Source organism: Arachis duranensis, chromosome 2 (genome assembly GCF_000817695.3).
Source record: "Arachis duranensis cultivar V14167 chromosome 2, aradu.V14167.gnm2.J7QH, whole genome shotgun sequence".
NCBI classification, from domain to species: Eukaryota; Viridiplantae; Streptophyta; class Magnoliopsida; order Fabales; family Fabaceae; genus Arachis; species Arachis duranensis.
The window spans coordinates 86,648,112-86,676,008 of NC_029773.3; the positions used below are offsets into that span (position 1 = coordinate 86,648,112).

The following is a 27,897-nucleotide window of genomic DNA, read 5'->3' on the forward strand; positions in this document are numbered from 1 at the left end:
TCCCGAATTACTTTACCGGGATCCATGGCCGAAAAGTCTTCTTCCGGACACAAAAACCTCGCCTGATTAACAGCCCGTTGAAAACCCTCAGCAAAAGCATCCAGCACATCTCCTTCCCTACGATTCTCAAGATCTTTCATCTTCGCCGATACCTCAATCACCTGAGTACTCAAACTCGACAAATCATTTTCCTTTTTCTTCAGCAGACCAGAAATCTCCTCATAACACTCTTTTTGGACCTTCAGTTCATTCTCGACCTCAGACAGCTTTTTCTTCAAATCAACTATGCTCGTTTCTTTCAACAAAAGTTGTTCCTTCAATTTAGAAACTTGCGAAACCTCACCAACCGACTTCCTATGTTTTTTCTCTTGGCTACGACCAATGGAAGCTAGCCGAAATCCCAACACCTAATACCCACGGATCAAAATTCACCCAAAAAAAAAAAAACAAAAACAAACAAGAACAACCGATACCTGTAAAAACTGATCGACACCTATATCCCCAACCTCCTCTACTCGCCTAACGTCCGTCACAGTCTGAACGACTTCATCAGCAACAATATTAAATGGAAACTTTTGGCTCCACACAGACGAGCTCTCGCCCTCCTCTTCAAATACGTGTAGCCTCTGCTGCTTCGTCAAGAAACTTGATAAATCATCCAGCCGAACATTTTCATCCTTACCCTGCATATCTCCCGACAAAGTTGACTCTGTCTTCCTTTTCTTAAAAACAATTGCCTTCCTCCTCGGTGGGGGCTGATTAACCTCGGCACCCCCATCAACCTTATCCTGATTAGACGACGAACCCTCAAAGTTTTTTGCTTTAAATCGAGACCTTAAGCTAGATGCGGTCACCCCTGGAAAAGCACCAGCTGAAAACACCAAACAGTTATTTAGCTAAGCAATCAAAAACACATAACGTTAAGAAACAGTTTTTCGAAACCTTACCAAAGTATTCTATAACAGAGCCCTTATCTTCCTCCCAAGGAAGTAAATCAGACACAGAAATCAAACCACTTTTCTCAACCATCTCTAGCAGAAATGAAATTATACACTCATTTTGACCGTTTATAAACTCGGGGCCCAGTATGTGTTGCGGATGGCAACACCAATACATAGGAAATTTCTCCCCCAAATTTTCATCAATGTAAAAAGGAAATTCTTCATCAACGGATTTCACTTTCAGATACATTTCCTTGAAATCCTTAAAAGAAGATTTATAAAGTTTAAAAACCGAAAAACCTGGCGTACTATTCAGATTAATCCATACACCTTTCCATACCCCCTTAGCCTGAAACAAACAGAAAAACAGTTCTAAATCCGGCTTAACTTCAAGGAAATCCATCAAACCTTGGAAACATCTAATAAAAGCCCAGCCATTAGGATGTACTTGGGAGGGTGCACAGTTCAGTTGTTTCAAAACACTACATTCGAAACTAGTAAAGGGAAGCTTCACTCGCAACTCCTCCATGACACAGCTATACATATAAAAACTCTGAAAATCGTTCCTTCTATGAAAAACACGATCCGACCGGTTGCATGGCAACAGTTCCAGCCGAAACCCAGCCCTAGCTATCCTACCCAGATTTACCCTGTTGACACTCTCAACGTCAGAAAACAGTGAGCCTCGAATGTGCACGTCCCTGTCAACCCAACTATAATCCTCAAAACCTTCGATTTGAGGTAAAAACTTTTTCTTTTTATCACCCATTCCCAAGAAAATTTAACAAACGAAGAAGTAGGAGAAGGTTTACTAACCTCTAGTACTCATGCTTCTATGAAAAACTGAAGCTTCAAACTTAAACGGGAAAACAGAAAAGCCACTCTCCTTTCAAGCCACTAATTAAATGAACTTTTCAGTTCCATCAATTAATCCAAACCACACATCAACACCCACTTAGAACGGTTATGAACCAACTTGGGAAGTTGAACCAAATCATAATAACTATACACAAGGCCCAATAAAAACAGGCCCTACACTAATACATTTCGAAATCTCTAATTAAAAAAATAAAAAGAAGCAAAAAGTACTAACTGAGTGAGCCACGTTGACCTGGGGGCTCCATACACCGAGCTATAACCCGGCAAAAAAGCTCAACCCGTCTCCTCAAAGCCAGGCTAAGCTTGGGGGCTGTGATATGACCAGTAAGATCGGTTACGAATTATAGCTCGGTAACGCACCCACAATAATGGCCGAACATTCGCAATAATCAGCATTTATCTCCATAACGTCGGACATGCGATTAATGCTCTCCTCAGACGTTACAACTTAGACAAAACGGTCATCCCAATCCGAACAAATATAAAAGCAGAGGAAAGAAAAGAAAGAGGTATGCAATCTTTCTAAGAAAAACTCCTCATATATTTTTCACTTATTAACTTGAGCGTCGGAGTGCCTTTGCAGGTACCCACCTCCACCTCTCTCTTACCGACGAAGTCCGGGACGTATCTCGGGAGCTTGCCGACCTTACCAGAAGGAACGACCTATACCTCGGACCAGCCTGGTAAGAACAATGATCATAAGCATCCAATTCCATGATAATGATCCTAATATTTATTTTACTTATCTAAACACTCGATTACGAATCCTTTTACACTATTGTCCTTAATTTAATTAATTTCTTTTACATTCTAAAATAGTTTTCCCTAAATATTAATTTAATTAAATTAATTTTAGTATAATTGACAATTTTTCTCAGAAACGATCATTATTCATTTTTTTAAATAACTAGTGCACTTCTTAAAAAAAGTGTATGCATCTATGTCACGTCAATAATATTTTAATTTAATTAAGTGTGTATAGAATTTAATCTTTGTTTTAGTATAAGAATTTGGGCTTGTTATTCCAATCATTGAGGTATCTACATATCAACCAAAAAAGTTAGTAATAACTAGTAAGTATACATGTTCGAAGGAAAATATCCTGGTTTAAAAACAATAGAAAAATTAATGAAATAAAAAAGTTAAACTCATAATACCAAAACAAAAGAAAGCAGTAGCTAAAATCATAAAATATATTCAGACCAAAAAAAGTTTTACGTAGATATTTAATAAGGATGGTTACATAAAAACACGTAAAACGTTAAAAGGCGCTTACGTATCGCATTATTATTAGACGTATTAATGAATCAGTTATTTTTAAATTTCTTAACAAATTAGAATAAAATTAATTTTTTTTATAACAATAACAATAAATCCAATTTTTTTTAGGAATCTAATTGTATTTTTAAATTTATAGGAATTTAAATGTCTGCAAAACAAAAAGTCAGAGATATATTTGTCTTGTTATAAAAAAATTTAAAGATATTCGATTTAGATTGTGTAATTCAATCGGATCAAATCAGGTCTAATAATTATAACGCAAATAATTAGGTTTATTATTGTTGTTATAATAAATCGATTTTGTTCTAGTTTATTAAAAAATAAATTATTAATCGGTTTAATAAAGATGTCCAATAATAAACATATAAATATCTTAAAAAAAGATATTTTTAGTGTCTTTATTAAAGTGGTCTCTATTTAATAATAAATTATCATAAGCACAAAAAAATTTTTTCACACTAATATAATCAGTGAATCTAATGAACTACTTAAAGAATTATCAAAAACATAAAAATGATAATATAAAAAAAATTAATGTGTCAACATTAAATCCATTGAGTTTATTGAAAAATAAAAAGAAAAAAAATCATATAATAGATTAGAGAATGGGCATTACAGCCATTACCAATGTTTATGAAACCAAGTATAAAAGTGGATTTGGCTCGACTTAACGCGCGCAAAAACGTAACCGAAACTCGAGTTCCAAATCACACGTTCACACCCCCCAACTCTCACACACTTATAACGACTTTCTCATCGCTCTCGTTCTTTCTCCCTCAACGGTTCCAACGACTTTCTATCTCTATCTCTATCTCTATCTCTATCTCTATCTCTCTTCGCCATTGTTGATTCTCGAATCTGCATCCGGAGCTGAAAATCGCAACCAGCTTCTGCAAACAACAATGTCGCTTTCGGATTCGGAGACATCTAACAGCAACACGCCTGAGTACAAGCCGTTCAAGCAAATCAGCCACGATCGTGAGATCCATTTCCTTCTGTCTCTCACTTAGTTTATTTTTCCTTGTTCTCTTTGGTTTATGTTTGTTTTTCGAGAAATGTTAGCTCAGAAAATATATCGTAGATGCATTATGGTTCTGCCTTGCTAGCTAGCTGTGAAGCTTCGATGATCAGTTTCTCTTTATATGACAAATCTTTCTCCAGGCAGAGCTCAGTATCGGAACATCCTCACTTAGAATTCCAGATTTATTCATTTCCTATGCATTTGATCTAGAATTCCAATTCGGATAGTTTTTCTTTTTCCTCCGAGAGAATTTATTGAATTTCTGGATGCTTCATTTTTCAATTTTTTCTAGAAAATGAATAGGTATATGCTTTTCCTGTTGAAATGTTTGCAGGATTTTAAGTGTAGAAAAATTCCTGGGAAGGAATATTAGATGATTTACATCTGAAATCATATTTTTCATCCTAAGCTCAAAATAGAATACACAGTATTGTGCATGCGAAATATCTTCTTATAAATTGACTGTGGAAGGAATTTGTTCACCGATGAAGAAGACAGAACATAGTATTCCATATATGTGACCTATAGGAAAATCTAATAATTAATAGGAGATTCTTTTAAATATTTAATCAAATCATTTAAATCTATGTAAAAGGATATATTCAAGATGTCCATGAATTAGCTTTAGTTCCGTAACTTATTCATGGTTGTTCTGGATGCTCATAGGGTTATTGTATGAAATGCTTAGATCAGCAAAGTCAGGGGATTCGAAAGCATGGAAGGTGTGTCTTAACATTTTATATTTGCATATCTTCAATTCTGATCTAATTCAAGTTGATAGCTGATTTTAACCATTTGTTTTTTTTCTAATTCTGGCAGGTGCTCATAATGGACAAGGTCACAGTTAAAGTAATGTCACATTCATGCAAAATGGCGGATATCACAGACCAAGACGTTTCTTGTAAGAACCCTTATAATATATAGCCTTTTTTGAGTGTACTTTTTTCTTGCTTTTCTTATTTAGTACTCAGTTACTCGGATCGATGGCACAAGCAAAAACATGCCATTGATACCAAATGCCACTTTAATTTCAAGAATTTCAAGAAATCAAACATGATGCACTTGATTCTAGTCTGCACGCTGAGATCATCTGCGTTAATATTTTTCAAGCATTAAGCCATGTTTGTTAAGCTCATTTGAACTTTAGTTGTTCAATTTCTTAGCTTTCTGCTTTTCATTTTCCTTGAAGTTTTCTTCAAATATTCATTGAGTCAACTATATATAGAATATAGTGCAACATTTTGCTTTCTGGTTACTGTCAAAATATGGTATTATATAAACTATGGACATCTCATTGCAGTGGTGGAAGACCTTTTTCGGAGAAGGCAGCCATTACCATCTATGGATGCTGTTTATTTCATCCAGCCTACAAAAGAGAAGTAATTTAGCCTTAGTTATATTTTTTTTTTCCTTGAGTTGCCAAAAGGTAGTATTATAAGAATCATATAATAAAATGAAATTATTTTTAATTCTTGAAGGACTAGTTTTCGATTATAACATAATGTTACAATTTCTGGTATTCATTTTGCAAATTCCCCACTTGTAAATGTGTATTGGAGTTTGTATTCGTGTCTATCTTATCACCAATTTCAACGATATATAGTATATTAGTTTTTTATGATTTCTCTGCTGGCCATTCTTCTCCTCAGTAAACAACATCCAAACATACTCTGAAAACAAGCACAACATAGAAATAGACTAATAAATATAAATTTATAATTTCTATTAAAATAGATCTTTCATTTACAATTTTGAACATATATAATTATCTGCTATAGTATCAGTATTTGAAACTTGCAAAGTGCTGGTAACTTTTTCTATATTTTAAATATTTAACAATATTTTTTTCTGTTATATCTTTCATTTTCACATGCATATTTTTTATCCATATTAAACATCTCTTTTGCTAGCACGCAGTGTGGTCATGTTCTTGTCTGACATGTCTGGAAGGGAGCCCCTATACAGAAAGTATGAGGAGAATTCTACTTTTTCCAACTTTTAAATATTGTACTTATGAGCTTAATCAGAATCAAACTAATTGTTTTATTTTTTTTTCCCTTTATTTTCTTAATTTTTCTTCTTCTTTTTCCAATCCATTTTCTTTTCCAGAGCGTATGTATTTTTCAGTCACCCAATCCCTAAGGAACTTGTAAACCATATCAAGTGTGATACAAGTGTTTTACCCCGCATAGGGGCCTTGAGAGAGGTAAGGATTTTATTTCCCTTGTATTAAGCTATCAAGGTATATTCTTCATCAAATTACTAAAACTGTTCTTTTCTTTTATCATTTTATTTTTCAGATGAATTTGGAATATTTTCCTATAGATAGTCAGGTATGGAATGATAGAACTGTTCATGCTTCAGTTCAGTGCATGGGAGCATGCATATTGCTTGAATTACATGATGTACTATATAGCTGTGTTCCGATTGAATTGAGATAACGCTTTTATAATATTACCTAACAAGATATTTATGTCCTTGATACATGGAAAATAAATTTATATTTAGGAGAATATATACTATACTCTAAGCCTGCTTTGATTCTCCAAAATTTCTTGTACAGTATGTCCAAAATATAACCCAAAATAATTAACTATATGGTTTTTTTGATGTCCTTATGTTCTATAAATGTTAAGACTTAAGTTTTTCATTGAGGAAAAGAGAGATCAGACACAAAGAATAGGATGCAAACCACTGCAGTAGAGTATTTTTTCTGATAATTTATATAGTAATTACGTTATTATATACTGGTACTACTAGTGTGATTGACACTAGTTATTATATTAATTTATTTTTAAACACAATGTTTTCTTGACATTTTGACAATATGTTCTGAGTATGCAATAAAGGAATTATTTATCAACGGAGATCTATATCGCGCAGGCGTTTATCACCGATCATGAGACAGCATTGCAAGAACTTTATGGCAAGATGGAGAATACTCGCAAATTCAATGCATGCTTGAACAGTATGGCAACTCGACTAGCTACAGTTTTCGCTTCAATGAAGGTATTACTTTCGCATGTCCCATTCTGTGTTTGTGACGAACTTAGATCGAGGTTATAATGGATTAATTACTTGTCTTTTGTTATTTTCAGCTTCTTCAATTTTACCTGTTCTCGTAGTTTCAGTTCAAGCATATTACGGTTGATCTAATTATACTATCCTAATGTTTCCCATCATGTTAGGAGTTTCCATATGTGAGGTATCGCTCTGTCAAGGCAACTGATGATTATACACCAACAGATCGTGATTTAGTACCTACCAAGCTAGCAGATGCTGTTTGGGACTTGATTACTAAATATAAAACAACTATTCCCAACTTTCCACAAAGCGAAACCTGCGACCTTATCATTGTTGATAGGTCCATAGACCAGGTTAAAAATATGAGCAAGATTACATATTATGAGCAATTTAACTTTTAATACTAAAAAAAGAAAAATATACATGTGAGAAATGTAAAAAAAAAAAAAAAAAAGTGCTATAAGGGTTAGAAATTTCTAAAAACTTTGCTGTGAACGCTTCTCACTGTTTGACAAATGTATGTTTCGGAAAAACATTCACAGATTGCTCCTGTCATTCATGAATGGACGTATGATGCTATGTGCCATGATTTGTTGACTTTGGATGGAAATAAATATGTTCAAGAGGTATAATTTTCCTCTCCGCTTCCTCCCTTACACAAGTTTTTACATTTTGCTGTTGGACATTTGATAGCAATATTTTGTTATACTCTTAATTATATTTTATTACTTTTTATACTAATTTCCAAAGTTCAGACTTAAATAAATTAATTGATATAATACAATCAACCAATAATTAAATACATTTAGTTGTATTTATAATAAGTTATGTTTAATTAAAACTAGAGATAGATTATTTATACTATATAGTATATTTTAATAAATGTTATATTAAAAATATTTCAGAGAAGCATTATTGCTACACGTTGTCTTTTCTTACTTTTTTGTTTGTTTGTAAATAAAAATGTTATATTAAATTTAAGAAATCTTTTACAATTAGTATAAGAGATTAAGAGATGAAGAATAGTAAAAGTCTTAATATATATTAGTTATGTTATATTAAATTTAAGAAATCTTTTATAATTAGTATGAGAGATTAAGAAATGAAGAATAGTAAGAGTCTTAATATGTATAAGTTGTAAAATTTAAATATTTATAACTGAAAATTTTTATAATTATTATTATTATGACACTTTTAATGTATGTTTATTGCATTTAATTAATACTTGATGTTTCAATTGAATAATAATAGAAAAGAGTTTTTTGTTTTAATTTTTTTAAAATATTTTATTTTACTAAATAATGATTGGTTGATTTTCATCTTTTGCCAAGTCATTAGAATTGCTGATGTAGCATCATTAACAAAGAAAAGATGACTTAAACTCATTATGAAGAGAGTTGGTATTAGCTTTTATATATTATAAATAGATAAATAGATAGATAGATAGTGAGGTTAATATGTCTTTCTTCTAATGAAAAGTATATTGTTTATGTTGTTTATTTTACTAAACTTTATATATTATATTAATTTTAATTGAATTTTCATATTATATTTTCTAAATATTGGCATATATGTATCTTATTGGCGTCCATTTTACTATTTATATTTTGTTTCAGATTCCCAGCAAATCAGGAGGCCCACCTGAGACAAAAGAGTTCATTTTAGATGAAAATGATTCAGTCTGGGCTGAACTTCGCAATACACATATAGCAGATGTATGTTTTTTGTTCACTGTTATCAGCTTACACGCAAATATAGTTAATACGTGAAGTACCAATGCTCTTTTACAACCTAAAATTTCAGGCTAGTGAAAGATTGCATGACAAGTTTACCAACTTCGTGCAAAAGAACAAAGCTGCCCAACTCCATGGAAGGTTTGCACTCACACCTTTCTCCTTCATTTATACTTTATAGTAAATTTTGGCCAATTCATAAAATACAAGGTCAAACTAAGGTCCTTATTGCTATCATTCATTTGATTCTGTCTTCCATCTCAACTTCATTAAACGTTATCTTCTGTGTGAATGTTATCAATTGATAGGATTATATGACGAAAGTTAGCATAGGTAACTACAAATATTACTGAATCCGCCTTTAATGGTTAATCCTTCGACAGTACAGGAATTAATTAGAGAAATGTTAAACGTGTTTATATTGTACATTGGATCAAGTCATGAACTCACAATTAATTATCATTGGGTTGAACTGCTGAAACACCCAATCCAATGGTGATGAATGTGTGGATCAGCCTTATATATATATATTGTAAAGTAATTATTCCTATTATTACTAATTAGATAATGCAGATTTAGACTTCAGCATTGGAAATTTATACGGGTCTGGAGTTTCAGTGATATTGGGATATTAAAGACATGCAAAACCTTAATTTAGTTCTCTCTAGTCACAATTCAAGATAACCAGCTTCTGATGAATTATAGTTCAAATGAATTGAATCCCTATTCCTCTAGTTAGAGGTACATAGATAAACTATTTTTTGCTCGGAAAAAGGGGGATTGCGGGCCTCGGAATTACATTATAGTCTTTTTGGAGGCATCAATACAGTTACATATCAAACCTTCTCTTTATAAGCTTTCATTAGTTTTCCCCTTCTATCATTTTCACTTAATTATTTGACTATTTCTTTTAAACATGAAGCTAGTGCCACATACTTAAGTATAAATTTCATTCTCTGCAGAGATGGTAATGAATTATCTACACGTGACTTGCAAAAAATGGTTCAAGCCTTGCCTCAGTACACTGAGCAAATGGAAAAGATTTCGCTCCATGTGGAGGTTCTTTTTTTACCATCTTCTATTTTTACTTTCTATGTTTATTTAATTTTATGAGAACTGCTTAGAAACAATATTTGGGTATAGCTTTAATTATAACAATAGTGTTTAGAGGACTCAAAGGACACCCTCTATGAAAATCCATGCTGAGCGTAGTGTTAGACGACATTAGCAAAAGATTATATGATTATTCCAAGATGATGATAAAGGTTACTAATTAGCTGGGTTTAATTTCGATGCATTGAGTTTTATGCTATTAATAAATGGGAATTGAACTTTTATAAGAGAAATATTTCCTTACACGGACAATTGTTCTTGATAAATTCAATGCAGATAGCTGGAAAGATCAATACAATTATAAGAGAAAATGAGCTTCGAGATCTAGGACAATTAGAGCAAGATCTTGTATTTGGGGATGCTGGAGCAAAGGAAGTTATCAACTATCTTCTAAAAAAGCAGGTCTTTTACTGAAGGCTCAACATCATTTGTTGCTTAACATACAATAATGTACACTTCCTTAGTTTCTTTTATTTACATTTTGCACCACATGCAGGATCTAAGTCCGGAATATAAATTGCGCTTGTTGATGATTTATGCAATTGTCTATCCTGATAAGTTCGAGGGTGATAAAGCCACAAAACTAATGCAGGTGCTCTGAAAATATGCTTCTTTCATTATTCTTCAACTCCAAACTTACTTATACGGAAGTTATGGATACAAGTTCCTAATAATAAGCATGAAAATCCTTCTTTCTATGCATACCTCCGAAAGTTATAATACAAGACGTTCAGTACTATGATCAGATAAATGTCCGTCTGAAGTTTAGTGGATAAAATTCATCATGGAATTGAACTTTCATGTGCGGGCGCCTAGCTTTGACCTGCTACATGTTCATGTCACATTTTTAGAACTTAGGAAATCATTTCACTTTCACACACTTATCTATGACGCGCTCTTGCATAAACCCAGCTAAGTTGTCTAAGACACCAAAAAGAATAGGTTACCTCTGGATGTCACATCATTAGTTTTCTTGGTATATAAATGAAATTTGTCAAGACCAAGATGAACAAATAAAAAAAAATACCAAGTGAATAAATTAAATCAGATTTTGAAGTCTGATATGTTTTATTTTTGTGGACCGTTCTGGTTTTCCAGGCATTGTGAATTTATCAACCTGTAATTTTTGTAAGTCAAACGGAAGAAGTTACCATATACAATTATATATGGCCTACAGAATTTTCTTTTACAAAAGTGTATAACTGTATATAACTTATATTATAGAAGTTCAGGCTATCAAATATTATTAAATGGTTGATTTGTGTTTGTAATCAGTTGGCAAAATTATCACCCGATGACATGAAAGTAATTAGTAATGTGCAATTACTTGCGGGATCAGCAAACAAGAAGTCGACTACCAGCAGCAGTGGTTTCTCACTCAAATTCAGTAATCATCAAAAGGTAATTTTTTTTACTCCCTAGGCTTAATAACTCTCACAGTGGTTAATGAAAAAATTATATACATGAGTTATTATTTTCGGATAAATGGAGTAGTCATTTTATGCTTATGAAGGGACAATAATTCGGATTTAAAATGTTTCTGGATGAAACTAATATTTTCATTAGAGAATGCTCCCTTGCATTCCCTGTTGTAATAAAAATCTCTTCACGATCAATGTGTAAACTTTTGTATTGCATAGACAAAACAAGCAGCACGAAAAGATCGTTCTGACGAGGAAGAAGAAACATGGCAACTAGTTCGATTTTTTCCCATGATAGAGGTATGACTAAATATCATGAGTGCTCTGCTTTAATCTCCCTGATTGTTTTCCATTTATGATTATTTACTAGAAAACTCCGTCACTAGAGATTACATGTTGATAACTTTAGGTAAATCTTGGATAATAATTCTTACGGTTAAATAACATCCTTCAATTTTTGTATGATATCTAAGTCTTTGTTATTTTATTCTTGTCATTAGCCCACTCCTGTATATCATGTTAAGTTGTTAACCAAATTTCACATTTTAAGTCTAGATAAAAATTGATTTTTAGAATTAAATTAAAATCATTCGATTCTAATAATAATTAAATAACTTTTGAGTAATTAATTTTCCTATCATGATGATAAAACATCGTTACTCCAAGTACTTTGCATGTTAATTTAGTTAAATTCCATGATTATGTTACATAGATGTTGACATAATTGATTTTCATCTGTGTCTTATTACCAAATGTATTGGTTAATTATCTGTTGCGCACCATAATGAGTATCACACTTGAAATCTGGACAAAACTAGTTTTCTCATATTTGTATTCTCTTCTCATATATATAGTGCAATTTATACCAATGATAGCACAAAGATTCTGTGGCATATGAAAATGTAACCGTAGATGAGGCTTCCTAAGCTACGTTTTATGCATGCATTTATGTTATCACCGAATGTATACTTCCTTATCATATAGTGGCATTTATCCTCGAATGACCAATTAATGTGAGCCATGAAATCTTTATATTTTCCTAATAAATACTTCAATGCCATCTTCATTCAAATGTTCTTTACGTTATATGATCAATGTAAATTGAAGTATAGATTGTACTGCGTTTGGCAGGAGATCATTGAAGATCTCAATAAGGGGCAGTTATCAAAGAATGATTATTCATGCAAAAATGAACCAGCCCCTGTTCCCAAACAGGCTCCTGTTGGAACCAACCAACGCACCGCGGCAGCTGCAACTACTGGCGGACCCAAATCAAGGAGGACCGCAAACTGGGCACGTCGAGGATCAGACGATGGATATTCAAGGTGACATGAAATTCTTCCCTTGTGTTTAGTAAGGATAGCTTATTTTTGTTATGGATAATCAGAGTTAGGCACACCTCTAGCATATTACATACTATGAGTGTGAGTGAAAGGGTTTGATATAGAGTATCACGAGTAAATACAACTAACAGAATTATAAGTGCGGTAATTTAGTACATGTGAACAGTAACCGTATAGGTAGATAGGACTATATAGTAAATAGCCCTCGTACAGTGAACAATAAAATAGTACTATGTCAGCAACAAAATAACACTCTCAATTTAACGTGGAAAACTCCAAAATTATCGAGTGAAAAACCACGGGCCAAATTTCAAAAATATCCATTATATTTAATCGTAGTTACAATATAGTATGATCATAATAGACACTTTTCTTTTATAATTTATAGTAACTAATAAGTAGTAGAGAATTTACCTAAGATCCAATAGTTATTCTTCACAATACTTTTATTTTATATTATACACTCGTTACAATACTATACTTACTATAAAATATCACACTCAAAGAAAACCACAAGAAGCTTTAATTTTTTATTGCATGTGTCTTGGTGCTCTTAACTCATGCACCAAAGGCCTCCTTTTATAGTCTCCAAATACTAAAGTGCCAGCTATCACTAACAGAAGTGCCAAATTTTTTCTAAATACGGTGCCTAACATTGTTTGAAGAAAGTAACAAAAGGCAATCCACGTTTCCAACAATCTCCACCTTGACTTACATTTTGCAACAGTTTTCAACTTCTGCAAACATTGACTAAGTTTAAACAATGTTTAAATTTGTCAAGAGACAAACGTTTAGTCGTCATGTCTGCTAAGTTTTCCGCTGTAGTTATTTTTTGAATAATAACAACGTCAGTATTTATACTTTCTCTGATAAAATGAAGCAGACTCAATATTCCTAGTCCTTTCATGATAGACTGAATTCTTAGCCAAGTAAATAGCATTTTGACTATCACAATATATGATTGGTACTACTACTTGATTCAATCCAAAACTATCCAAAAGACCAGGCAATCAAATACCTTTTTTACAGCCTCAGTCAATGCCATGTACTTAGCTTCAGTTGTAGATAATGTAACTATAGATTGCAACATCACCTTCCAGCTTCAGTTGTACATCCAAAGACTGCAAAGATATAAGATGTCAATGACCTCCTTTTTATCTAAATCGCCTGCATAATTAGAATCAATATAGCCAACAATTTCACGGTTCTTCTGACCATCAAACACCAAACATACATTCGTCGAGCCTCTCAAGTATCTCATAATCCATTTCATAGCTTCCCAGTGTACCTTTTCAGGATTGCTCATAAATCTGCTGATTACGTTTACTATTTGTGAAATATCTGGTCTAATGCATACCATGACATACATGAGACTGCTAATAATACTAGAGTATGATATACGAGACATAAGCTTCACTTCCTCCTTGTTTTCGGACATTCTTTTGAGGATAACTTAAAATGGGTAGCTAACGGAGTTCCAATTGGTTTAGCTTGATCCATATTGAAGCGTTGTAGTACTTTTGTAATGTAACTATGTTGTGTTAAACACAACCTACCACAATGCCTCTCCCTATGAATCTCCATTCCCAGAATTTTCTTTACTGTACCAAACTCCTTCATCTCGAATTCCTTTTCCAACTGAACTTTCCACATACTAATTTCAGCTTTATCATTTACTGCAATTAGCATATCATCAAAACACAACAGATAAATTCGTGAACTATCTAGAAGTTTCTTAGAGTAGATGCAATTATCATATTGATTTATGTGATAACCAATACTAATCATAAAAGCATCAAACCTCTTGTTCCATTGTTTAGGGAATTGCTTCAAATTGTACAATGACTTCTTCACCAAGAAAACATTATCTTTTTTCTCAAGATCTATAAATCCTTCTAGCGGACTCATGTAGATTGTTGCCTCTAACTCACCATGTAAGAAAGTCGTTTTTACATCAAGCCGTTCAAGCTATAAGTCAAACGTACTTACAGTAGCTAATATGCCAAGAACAGAGCTATTTTTAGAAACATGAGAGAATATTTAATTGAAGTTTATACCTCCTTCTGAATATAGATAGCATTTTGCTACTAGTCTTGCCTTGGACCTGGGAGGTTTAATACCAGGAATACCTTTCTTTCTTTTGAAGACCCATTTGAATCTAATCCTTTTTTTCCCTTTGGAAGTTCCATCAACTTCCACATTTGATCTTTGTGAAGAGATTCAATCTTCTCATTTATTACATCTTTGTGAAGAGATTCAATCCCTCTTTTTGATTCACATGCATCGTGCACATTCCAGAAGTGTTCTACTCATACGTTCTGCAACTCCATTTTGCTGTGATGTACAGTATGGTGCCTCACTATATTAGTATATCTGGAGAACTCTGCGAATTCTTGACTGCAAAATCCTCTACTATTGTCGGTTCTTAATCTCTTAACTAACCGTCCAGTTTGCTTCTCAACTATGGCCTTCCATTGCTTGAATTCGCCAAACACTTTATCTTTTTTCTTCAAGAAAAAAAACCTAGACCTTTCTGGAATAATCATCGATCAATGTGAGAAAATAATGAGTTCCACCTAGTGAGTTGATTGGGGCAGGACCCCAAACGTCTGAGTGGACATACTCCAATATTCCTTTGCTATTATGTTTACCAGAGTTGAACTTTACTCGTTTCTATTTTTCAAAGACATAGTTTTCACAAAAACCAAGTTTACAACTCTTCTAATCCTTTCAGCAAGTATTTGCTAGCAAGTATAGACATTTTTTTTTTCTCACTCATATGACCAAGTATCATATGCCACAGTCTTGTAGCATCATTATCACCTTTCTCTAAGGATACGACGACAACATTTTCACTAACTGTGCTCTTTTGCAAAAGATAGATCCCACCATGAAGCTTTTCTTTCATCACCGCCATTGAGCCGTTGAATACCTTCAAAAAATCACCTTCATTAAGTGAATTTGTAATTTTTTTTTTTTGACAAAGACACTCAAGGAAATCAGATTTTTATCCCGTTCTGGTACCATCATCTGATCCGATTCGTACCTCTCCTTCATCTATTACTAGAATTAGTCTTTTATCTCCCAGTCTTTCATATTTTTGTAGAAAGTAAAAAGATCTTTACTCTAGGTGTCATGTGAAAACATGTTCCAGAATCTATGATCTACTCGTCTCTGTAGTTACCAGTAAATATGGTTACAGAGAAACCAGTGTCACTCTCATCAAAACTCTCAATTATTAAGTTGGCAGAATTTCCTAATTTCTTCATCCTTTATGGACAATTTCTTCTAATGTATTCTGGCTACTGGTAATGGAAACACTTAACATACTTGTGCTTCCTAGACTTTGATCCTCTCTTACTCGAGCTTGTAGATCCTCTTTCTTTACTACGTCCTCTTGTCACAAACAATCCATCTGCGGGTGATTTAACAGTGAATCCAGATATTAATTTCTGATTTTTTTTGTCATCAGTGCATCTTTGACATTTTGCACTGTGATTTCGAATCTATCATATAGTATGATATCGCAGAAATTATCGTACGAGGAAGGTAGTGTCATCAATAGGATTATAGCTTGACAAACATCTTCTACTATTATTCCGGATGCTCCAACATTGGATATCATTTTGTTGAAGTCATCTATATGCTCCGGGATCATCTTGTTTCCAGTATACTTGAAGGTGTACAATTGTTTCTGTTGATACAACTTGTTGGATGAGGTCTTTATAGAATATTTATTCTCTAAAGCCTTCCATATGGAATTAACAGTTGTTTCTTTCATAACCTGTTGCAAGACATTGTTTGCAAGACTTGGTGGTATAATATTCTGTGCTTTAGCCATTGCCTCTTTCTTTTCTTTTTCAGAAAACAATGCTGGCAATTTACTTTCACCTTGTAGTGTATTTACCATAATGGTCTAGTAGAGACTCCATCTTCAACTTTCATAAGCTTAAATCATTTGAACTGTCAAATTTCTCTCTTTCAAATTTTGGTTCCAAAATCTTGGATATGAAACCAAAAATAACTCTCTAATAACAAAGAACAACTCTTTTTCTGATGTAGAAAATAAGACAGTGCTATAACCGCAAAGCATGCTAAGATTGAACTTTATCTTAAAACTAAGTGGCTCTGGTACCTCTTGTTATAAGTATTAATGAGTACTAGAGAGTCTACCTATAATTCAGTGTTTATTCCTCACAATAATGTGATTTTATATTACACACTCTTTACAATATTGCATTTACTATAAAATATCACACTAAAAAAAAACCACAAAAAGCTTTTATTATTGATACTGTTTTGATGCCCTTAACTCATGCACCAAAGGCCTCTTTTTATAGGCTTCAAAACAAGTACTATAACGCCAGCTATCACCAACTTAAAGTGCCAAATTTCTTCTAAATACGGTGCCTAACTTTCTTTGAATTTTCTTTTATTTGGTGGCCAACATTGTTTGAAAAAAATGGCAAAAGGCAAGCCACTTACGTTTCCAACAATTTTTTTCCCAAAAAAAATATTTGCTAACATCTGGGTTCGTTAGGTTTTAAGTTTGCCAAGCAGAACAGATATCTTAGTTTATACTTATGAAAAGCATCAATTCTCCTCCTAAAAATAATATCAAACCCATTTAACGTGCATCATAGCAGAAAATACAGAAACAAAATGTAAAAGAGAAAGCAATTGTATTGAGCAAATTATATACACTTTTCTTTTTCAAATAAACTAGATTTAGATCATGATTGTAACGCAAGGAACAAAATTCGAGTAATATATTTTTCCTTTTATAAAAGGAAATAATTAAATCGTTCCGATCCTCTTGACAAACAAATATGTTAGCATCATATAGAAACCTTTCGTAATGAGTGACATGAAAGTGGACAGAAAATTCACAAGATATTTTGTAATAACAGCTATATATTTGAGTGAAATTGTAATAATTATCTTAAAATTGGTGTTTAAGTATTGTTTATTTTTTCTTAATCTATTATGTAATCAACATAAAAAGTTAAATTAAAGATAGATAAATATTAATCTCATTGCATAATAGAATGAGAGCAAGTTATTTTTGTTAGCTAAGATACGAGAAAAAAAAGGGAAAGAAAATGATTTAAAATATAAAAGTAAACTGAATTTTACTCATGAAACCTTTCATTTCCCTGTTTTCACCTCCTAGCATACCCTTAACACAAATTTGTGTATTTAAAGAAAATGAATTGTACTTTGATATGAATTTGTTTCAACCCTCAACTTTCTAGCTTTCCTGTTTCTTCTATAGTGACTCCACTTTGAAGAACACCGGCGGTGCTGATTTCAAGAAGATGGGAAAGCGAATCTTTGTGTTTATGATTGGTGGAGCTACTCGATCTGAGGTAGAATACGATCGGGTACTGCTGTAAATATCTATGGGATTTTGCAATTTTCCAATATCAGCTAATGAAACTATTCTGTTAATTTTCAGCTACGAGTTTGCCACAAGTTGACAACAAAACTCAAAAGAGAAATAATCTTAGGTACTTCTTGCATGGATGATCCTCCACAATATCTTACGGTAATAATAACCCTTCTTAATCACTTTCTGCAAATTCTCCCACATGGTGTAATTGCTTAAGAGCTTTAATCACCTATGCAATGTTCTAATCAGCTTTGAAGGGTATCATTTAACGTGTGTTATCAATAAAATGAAGTGAAAGACCATTATGTGAATTTTGTAGAAATTCTTTCCTTCTCAAAGGATTTTTTTTTTTCTCTACACACTTCTCTTACTAATATATATTTCTTTTCAAATAAATCCTACATCTACATCTAAATGTTAAAAAGAATAAAAATGTAGAGGTTACTTTTTGAGGTGTACATTATATTTTTATCTTCAAACTATTTAGTAAATTAGAACATAATAATATAAATATGGGTTAATTTATATATTTCTTTTATTTAAAAATACAAATTATTCTAACATTAATTTATTTCTATAGACAATCATCAATAACTTGATTATAATATCACTCTTAGGTACTATATTTTTGAAATAGAGTAATACAAATAAAATCTGTATACACAAGTAAAGAGTAGAACATACAATACAATTGTATATGTTGACTTTTCAAACTAACCCACAAATTTTACATGTTAATTTATTGAAAAATTAATCATTTTTTTAAATGGAGGGGGTATCTTTTTAACGTTTATGACTTTGATTTCCTCTTTCTAGCAGCTTTTATAGAATTGGCATTCACTTGCTAACGTTAATCGCTTACTTAAGGCACTAAATAGAAGGAGGATATTTCATATTCGAAACTCCTATGTAAATAACCAGTTTTATTTAATAGGGACGTAAATGCAAAAACAAGATGTGTTTTTTGCGTTTTATATAACGATTTTTCATTTTTATGGTTACACTTGTATTACAAACTTAACATTTTACAGTTCTTTTTGAGTGCAGTCATAAAAAATAGTTGTTTACAAAACATTTATCTTTCATATTTATTTGGTGTCTCCTTGGGTTCTCTTGTTGGTTAATTTTCATTTTTCTAATTGTGGTGAAATGTTACAGAAACTGAAGCTATTGTTAGAGGATATTCCTACACTGAATGGTCTCGGGATATAAGTAATTATCTATGAAGATTGCCGGCAGGAAGTTAAAACAGTTTGGCTATACTTTTGTATCCCTAAACTTATAGATAGCTAGTGACCTAGCTAGTGTATGTCCTCATGACAAAGGCACCCAATTTTTATTTTATTTATTCTATTTATTTTTTTACCTTATACAAACTTTACCTCCCACCACTTGGTATATAAATATATATTTGATGACGATATTAATAAATTCAAATTAGTTACATACTGATGTTATATGTAAAGAATACAATTCATCATCTGCCCTGATACATAAGCTCCTTAATAATTGATTAGTACAATGTACTTAAACCCATTATTAGCTGGTTAGAGCTAATTTTGTAAAGAACCAATACGCTCTGGATAGTTGTTATGCATATAGTCACATACCTCTTGTTGATAAGTGATGTTATTTTCTGCAAATTAATATTCTCTTCTTTTTTACTATATATATCGCATCATGATTTGATTTTCGACACAAGTGCATCATTTAGAGAATTTTGCCTTTTTGGCCTCTATCTTGTGTGCTTGTGTGGCTTTAAACCTTGACAGTAAGTTTTTCTTAACAATTGGTTACTTATTTTAGTTACAATTTAAGCTTCACTTTTTATATGTTTAATAAATGTTGACATCTTGCAGCTGCAAAAATATGATGAAACAATTCAGCTTTGTGAACAGAGTTAGTATCTTATGGAAAAATAATTTTGACATAGTAAATAGCACATACAATTTCAACATTTAATTTCCACATCTGATAGTTACTCATATGTAAAATTGTGGAGGTGGTCACTGTGATATCCAAGTGTTACTTTCACTTCGAACGGCTTGAGACATCACTTAGTCTTCTTGAGGAATTGCAACAGGTTGGATCCATCAATGTCAATTCATTTTTTTTTCAAATAAATCTAATGTTCTTTTTCCATTTAAATCTAGATGCTTTATTTTTTAAAACTTTTATATATGACTTAGGTTGAGTTTGGTAAACAGCTTAATTAATTTTTTTTTGGAAAGAAAATTTAAATAATAAATATTTATGTTAAAAATAATTTATAAATAAGTTATTTTGTATTTAGTTTTTTAATCCTAAAAATGTTTATTTTAAAATGATGAGTTTAGAAAATTCTAAATTTAAATTGATGATGAACAAACATTATTAAAACAATTAATTACAAAATTATTAATTTGATCTTAATTCATACTTATTTAATTAATAATTTTGTTTGTGCAGATTTTTGTTGGGCCAAAAAGAAAAAAATCAACAAGCCCAATGAGATGCTAACTTTCAGCCTTGTGCAAAATAATCATATGAATGTTGGCTGAATTGTTTTGTTAGTTGGGCCAGAATTTAATCATTACTATGAGTCCAAATTAATTTTGCTAGAAGCTAGCTTGCTTGGTCCGAAAACAAGAAAGAGAGAAAGCAAAAAATGCTTCCAACGAATCCCATTTTCATCATATGGTGGATTTCAAAATTCTCTTTGTTTGAGTTAATTGCCTTGGAAACATGAAAAAGAAAATGTCAAAGTGATTTGATGGCATTTAGTGTAGCTTACACGCTACTACACAAGAAGCATAGAGAGTTGATCTTAATTAATTTATAACACTCATTACTCTCATGCTTTGCTTTTTCTTTCTTTTCTCTCTATTCTTTCTTCTCTTTCGGTCACTTCACATAGGAAAACATGGAAGCTTTAGCAAGCTACAAAGAAAAAGAAGGAGCTAGTAACAAGACCATTATAATGATGGCAAGAAAAAGAAAACAAAAAGTATGTTGTGGCTGAGATCTTCACCAAAATAAGGTAAGATTTGGTGAAGTAAGCTCATGCTCTCCATACCCAAAAATGGAAGAATAAGATTTTGGTCAGAGGAAGAAGATCCTTGGAGGCATGGCTTGTCTCTGCTTTTGATCAACCACCACAGGAGGTAGCTACAGTGGCTACGTGATGGAAGATGCAGAAGTTAGGGCAGATGAAGCCATCATGCATCAAGAAGCATCAAGGGCTAGGAATCCTTCTTGGAGTGCAAGTCAAGATGGATGGATTGGATTGATGAAGCTTGGTGCAAAGGGAAGACACAGAGGTAATTGTATGTTGGTTTTAACATTCGGTTATCTCTCTTCTCTCTTTGGCCGAACCGGTTTTGCTTGAAGAAGAAGAAGTTTGGCTTGGTTCAACAACTTCAACCGTGGAGGCTTCCCCTTCTATAAATAAGGGAGAACAGTCAGGGCTTGAAGCAAGGAGAGTAAGTGCAGAGTTCTTATAGCTACCTAAACTAACAGAAGTTCTTCTCCTTCAATATTTTCTATTTTGTAATTTTTTGTTTAATTTTTTCTGTCTTGAGTCTCATGAAAAAAGGCAAACAGTGAGGTTTGTAAGAAAAAATCATAGAGCGGAAAAAGGCAGAGAGTGCAAAATTAAAAGAAAAAGTCATAGATGTCCTTAGAGGTCATTTGTACATCTGTGTTGTGTTTCATGATTCTGTGGGAATCCTCTTACAAGTTGGGTTAGCACTTAGCAGTTGAAAGCTTGGTAGTGACCAAGTCAAGTTTAGTTTGGGATTAGATTCTGAACTTGTCCCGGATAGGAAGGGTAGTTCCTAGGGAGAATTGGTGTTTGTAATCAAAGATGATTATAGTGAAATTCCATCATTATTGTGATGGAGACTGGATGTAGGCAGCACTGCACTTAGCAGCTGAATCAGGATATATCTTGGTGTGATTTTCTCTCTCTTTTACTCCATTTCTGATTCTGCTGCATAGAAACTGAAAAATATCTCCTGGCTGGTAAGGAGACAAAACGAAAAAGTCTCTTGACTAGACACGAGACAAAAACAAAAAATATCTCCTCAAGTATTTTAAAAGACAGCAAGAGTTACTAAGCGAAAAAGGGGCTAAGATTCAACCCCCCATTCTCTTAGCCACTGATAAACTATCATAAAAGAAGAATGATAAAAAGTTTTCTATTATAAAAAAAGTTATTTTTTTAACTTTTTCATGAACTCTTAAATAACTTTTTAAAAAATTACAATTTGATTTTGAAAATTACAAAATATTAATGTTATAATTTTTTATAAGTTAAAACTTAAAAATAAAAAAAAAAGTTACTTATAGACTTATCTTATCTAAACTAGCCCTTAGTCTTATGCCTTTCTTAGTCGTGTTGTTTTTTTATTTTATTTTATTTTTTTTGCTTGTGATTTGAATCTGGTTTGCTTTCTTGTTTTTGGTTTAAGGTTATTTATTAGAATTTAGGAGGTAGATATCAAATAGGACATGACATAGAATATGTTGACATATGAATTTTAAAATTTTATAAGACATAAGGACAATAATAGCTATCTTGAACAACATGAATAACTACTAATCAAATAAAAATATACTATACATTAATTTAATGCTATTAATTAAATTTATTCTTTTAACCCTATTAATTCACATTATTCACACATTGTTCAAAAATGTTGTTGGTTATCTATACTTTTCCATATATATAATATAAAGTATACAACAACAACAATAATGCCTTGTCCTACTAGGTGGGGTCAGCTATATGAATCAAACGATGTTATTGTGCTCTATCATGTATCATGTCTACAGAGAGACCGTTTATATGTAGATCTCGTTTGACCACCTCATGGATAGTCTTCTTAGGTCTTCCTTTGCCTTTCGCCCCTTGTCCATCTTCTATCTCATCCACCCTCCTGATTGAGTGTTCTATCGGTCTTCTTCTCACGTGTCCAAACCACTTAAGATGCGATTCAACTATCTTTTGTACAATGGGTGCTACTCCAACTCTCTCTCTTATATATTCGTTCCTTATTTTATCCAATCACGTATGACCACTCATCCATCTCAACATCTTCATCTCTACCACACTCAACTTATGTTCGTGCTCCCTTTTGGCCGCCCAACACTCCGTACCATAAAGCATAACCGGTCTTATCGTGGTGCGATAGAATTTACCTTTAAGTTTTAAAGGCACTTTTTTGTCGCATATAAAACCAGATGCATTCTGCCATTTTGACCAACCTGCTTGGATCCTATGATTTACATCCTGTTCAATCCCTCCATTATCCTGTATGATGCACCCAATTAAAACTTTTAACTTTTCGTAGGATATTTTCTCCAATCTTCACCTCTATATTAGGATTTTTCCTTCTCAAACTGAACTTACATTCCATATATTCCATCTTGCTACGGCTTATGCACAGACCATATCCTTCTAGAGCTTCTCTCCCTAAGTCCAACTTCTTAATTAAGTCTTCCATTGACTCTCCCATAAGGACGATATCATCGGCAAAAAGCATGCACCATGGCACAGGCTCTTGGATGTGCTCTGTGAGTACTTCCAAGACTAATGTGTAAAGGTATGGACTTAAGGATGATCCCTGGTGTAATCCTATACCAATAGAAAATTTCTCTGTCATACCACCTTGAGTCTTCACACCAGTTGTGACCCCATCATACATGTCTTTAATTGCACGAATATATGTGATCCTTACTCTCCTCTTTTCTAAAACCTTCCATAAGACCTCCCTTGCCACCCTATCATACGCTTTTTCCAAATCAATAAATACCATATGTAGATCCCTTTTATTACTACGATACCTCTCTATCATCCTTCTTAATAGTTATATCGCTTTAGTGGTAGATCCGCGTGACATAAATCCAAATTGGTTCTCTTATACTTGTGTCTCTTTTCTCAACCTCCGTTCTATTATCCTTTCCCATAACTTCATGGTATGACTCATTAGCTTGATCCCTCTATAGTTTCCGCAACTTTGTATATCCCCCTTATTCTTGTAGATATGTACTAAGGTGCTTTTTCTCCACTCATCAGACATATTTTTTGACCTTAAATCTCATTAAAAAGTTTGGTTAATCAATTGATACCTTTTTCTCCATGGCCCTTCCAAACCTCAATCGGGATATTATCAGGTCCTACTGTCTTGCCATTTTTCATCTGCTTTAGAGTCTCTTTTACTTCGAAGTCTTGAATCCTTCGATAGTAGTCAAAGTTTTGATCTTATGCATAGCTGACCAAGACTCGGAATAGTCTTCTATCCATCATTAAATAACTCGTAGAAGTAGCTCTTCCACCTTTCATTAATCTTCTCCTCTTGAGCCAACACCTCTCCATCTTTATCCTTTATGCACTTAACCTGATCCAAATCTCTCGTTCTTCTTTCACGACTCTTTGCGATTCTATATATACCTTTTTCTTCTTCTTTCGTGCCCAAAAATTGGTAGAGACCCTCATATGCTATTGTTCTTACTTCACTTACAGCTACTTTTGTCTCTTTCTTAGCCGCTTTATACTTTTTCCAGTTATCTACATTGCGGCATAAAGACCACTCTTTAAAGCACTCCCTTTTTATCTTTATCTTCTCTTGTACACTCACATTCCACCACCAGGACTCCTTGTCTCTTGGTCATATTCCTTTAGATTCACCAAAATTTTCTTTTGCTGTTCTTCTAATAACTTCTGCCATCTCCCTCCACATCTCTTCCGCGCTTCCATTCCCATCCCACTTTGTCTTTTCTCCTACCCGTCTTAGGAAGCTTCTTTGTTCTTCACCTTTCATCCGCTACCACCTCGTTCTTGGATTCTTCGTATGTTGTCTTTTCCTCAACTTTTACTTAACCCGAAAATCCATGACGAGCACCCTATGTTGTGTTGTCAAACTCTCTCCCGGGATAATTTTACAATTAATGCAAAATTTCTGGTCGACTCTCCTCAACAAGAAGAAGTCAATTTGAGAGCTTGTCATGCCATTCTTATAGGTTATAAGATGTTCGTCTCTTTTTTTAAAACATGTATTTGCAATGAGAAGATCAAAGGTTGAGGAAAAGTCCAAAATAGTTTTTCCCTTGGCATTGATCACCCCGAAGCCATGGCCTCCGTGAATACTCCCATACCCAGTCACTTCTCTCCCAACATGGCCATTTAAATCTCCTCCTAAGAAAATCTTATTTCCCGAAGGTATGTCTTGAACCAAACTCTCTAGATCATCCAAAAACCTTATCTTGTTTTGTTCGTCCGAACACCTTTGCGGTGCATAGGCGCTAATCACATGGAAAGCATCTCCCTCCACCACAAGTTTGATAGAGATGATCCGATCTCCCACCCTCTTGACATCCATTACGTTCTTCTTCCACTGCTTATCCATAATAATTCTAACCACATTCTTATTCTTCACTTTTCCTGTATACCAAAGTTTGAAACTAGAAGTATCTAACTCCCTAGCCTTCACACCAACCTATTTTGTTTCTTGTAGGCACATAATGTTAATCTTCCTCCTTGTCATGGTGTCCACCACCTCCATGGACTTTCCTATTAGAGTGCCTATGTTCCATGTCCCAAATCTCAACATTCTATCGCTCCGACCTTTACCTTTAACTTTGTCAACTAGTTTATTTACCCTCGTCCGTTCACAAAAACGCGAAAACCTTACTCATTTAACACTACATCCGGGCACCAATGCAGTGGCTCTTGCACATTTGACACCGTACTTGAGCCATACAGCGCGTTGCTTCCGAGCAACGACCTAGTTTTAGCGCAATAATGTCTTTGGTTTATGTCATAGGGATTCGACTATATTTTTATGTTGGTTGTCGATGATCTAACACAATCCTTCTCCTTTATCCGGGCTTGGGACCGACTATGTACCACAAGTGTAACATAGACGGAGTTATAAAATATAACGTATATTTTAGATAAATAATAATGATATTTTATTATTTTATTGATATTAAAATATAAATTATTTTTAATGTTTTATTTTAATTATATAAAGTATTTAAAATATTTTTTGTTTTAATAAATAATAATATATACTATTTTTAAATTTATTTCAAGAATACATGTTAATAATAAGACTAGATATACAGACACTTAATGGTATTTAAGTGTGTCTAAATGTATCAGAATAATTTTTTATTTTTTATTAAAATGCGATTAGACACAATCAGACAAATATCAATAAGTATTGTATCCAAAATATATCCAATACGCAAACACGATACTTTAACGAAGTATCCGAGCTTCCTAGAGTACTATGACTGACTGAGTCATAATTCATAGGTATATTTTGGGAATTCCATTATGCTAGGGTATACTACTTTTAATTTGTTATGACATTATTTTTATCTCAAAACCATAGTTTTTACATATGTGCTTTTGAGGTTAATAGTGTTATATTAGTAGTAGTTACTTTTTTTTCTTCTTTAAAGATCCCATTATAATTTTGTCAATGCACATCAATGCTAACATCAATCAATCTTTTAGAATTATTTTATTTATATTAAATTTTAGATTCTAAATCATAAATTTTTAATGCAAAAATTTAAATAAGACATTTTAAATTCTAAATTCTCCAAAGTATAAGAATTTTTAAAATAAAAAAACATTAATTAATATTGACCAATTAAAAATTAATCTCCTATATTTTCACTGTATTTTATATTTTGTTTAAGTGTCTTCATCACTTTACACCATATCATAGTTTTTTATTCTCATTTTTCTCTTCCAAAGATCAAAATTCTAAATATATCCATATTATTATCATAATATCTTTCCATTTCAATGACAAATTTGAGAAACAAGTTTGTATTGTACTGTATATCATGTTTTTTTTTGTTTTTTTTATTAAAGATAGACTCAAATCCCTAACTTCTTAATTGAGTATGAAGAGATTATATCATTTGAGATATAACTCATTAGTTATTATATCATGTTGTTTGAGAGATATATCATAGTGATATGATTTGGTTTACGTAACTGATTAGAAATTTCACCATAAAACCCATTACCTTTCTAACCAAAGAATCTGTAATCTTGACAAATTATCCATCCAATTCAGAATGTTTTCGAAAAAAATTGTCTTTTCAATCTAAAAATACTAAGTTTGAACTTGAAAATAATGTGTACTATAATATATGATCTGAGAGAGAATTTTTTTTTAAACGTATAATATACAGATAAAAAACTATATGCGCAATGGATCCAAATAACTCGTTCATTAAAAGATTAACAAATGCTAAGCTGCTCATGTTAGAAAATTCATGGGAACCTCACATTCTAATTTGTTTTCTACTGCAAGAAGCGCCTTTATTGAGACAAACATGACAATTGAATTAGGAATTTCTCCTTAAACCGAATCGTTGGATATGTTAAGTTCGACTCATTTTTTTATATTATAAACTTGTGTGTGATATTTAATGATATTTTAGTAATATTGTGTTATACTTTGCTATGAGTCTGTTTCAATTTCTTGAAAAGAACAAAACATTTATGACGTTTTGTAGATGAGTGAAAATTTTTTAATAAAATAAAATAAAACAGCATTCACAGATTATATTAAAATTAGTTTTTTAATTTCATTATGTACAAAACATTAGAGACATATTGTATGTTTATTATTTTTTAAAGTGACGTAAAAAAAATATCAGTGATATTTTACTTGAAAGCATGTTTTTAAAATGGTGGATGAAAAACGACAGTAATATCTGTAGCTATTGAAAATCGTCTT

General features: G+C 32.5%; 2 protein-coding genes across 2 annotated transcripts; one reads left to right on the top strand and one right to left on the bottom strand.

The window, feature by feature from the left end:
* Positions 1–399: 399 nt before the first annotated feature.
* LOC127744776 (uncharacterized) lies at positions 400–1,072 on the bottom strand. Its single transcript, XM_052257068.1, has 2 exons — positions 948–1,072; positions 400–871 (listed from the first exon to the last, which is right to left on the bottom strand). Exons 1-2 carry the CDS (start codon positions 1,027–1,029, stop codon positions 429–431), a joined length of 525 nt encoding a protein of 174 aa, XP_052113028.1. The 5' UTR covers positions 1,030–1,072; the 3' UTR covers positions 400–428.
* Positions 1,073–3,978: 2,906 nt separating this feature from the next.
* On the top strand, positions 3,979–19,560 carry LOC107475717 (protein transport Sec1a-like). Its single transcript, XM_016095365.3, has 21 exons — positions 3,979–4,079; positions 4,789–4,844; positions 4,942–5,023; positions 5,423–5,501; positions 6,040–6,090; positions 6,232–6,328; positions 6,423–6,455; positions 7,006–7,131; positions 7,311–7,499; positions 7,689–7,772; positions 8,763–8,861; positions 8,950–9,020; positions 9,842–9,938; positions 10,269–10,394; positions 10,489–10,584; positions 11,268–11,393; positions 11,633–11,713; positions 12,545–12,738; positions 18,032–18,125; positions 18,215–18,304; positions 19,307–19,560. The coding sequence occupies exons 1-21, from the start codon at positions 4,004–4,006 to the stop codon at positions 19,358–19,360; spliced, it is 2,001 nt and encodes a 666-aa protein (XP_015950851.1). The 5' UTR covers positions 3,979–4,003; the 3' UTR covers positions 19,361–19,560.
* Positions 19,561–27,897: the final 8,337 nt, after the last annotated feature.

Bases quoted from the DNA above. Each gene is read 5' to 3' on its own strand.
- LOC127744776 (XM_052257068.1), bottom strand. From the start codon at position 1,029: ATGGTTGAGAAAAGTGGTTTGATTTCTGTGTCTGATTTACTTCCTTGG. The intron at 872-947 runs GTAAGGTTTCGA...TGGTGTTTTCAG, and splicing joins CTCTGTTATAGAATACTTTG to CTGGTGCTTTTCCAGGGGTG.
- LOC107475717 (XM_016095365.3), top strand. From the start codon at position 4,004: ATGTCGCTTTCGGATTCGGAGACATCTAACAGCAACACGCCTGAGTAC. The intron at 4,080-4,788 runs GTGAGATCCATT...GGATGCTCATAG, and splicing joins CAAGCAAATCAGCCACGATC to GGTTATTGTATGAAATGCTT. The intron at 11,714-12,544 runs GTATGACTAAAT...TGCGTTTGGCAG, and splicing joins GATTTTTTCCCATGATAGAG to GAGATCATTGAAGATCTCAA.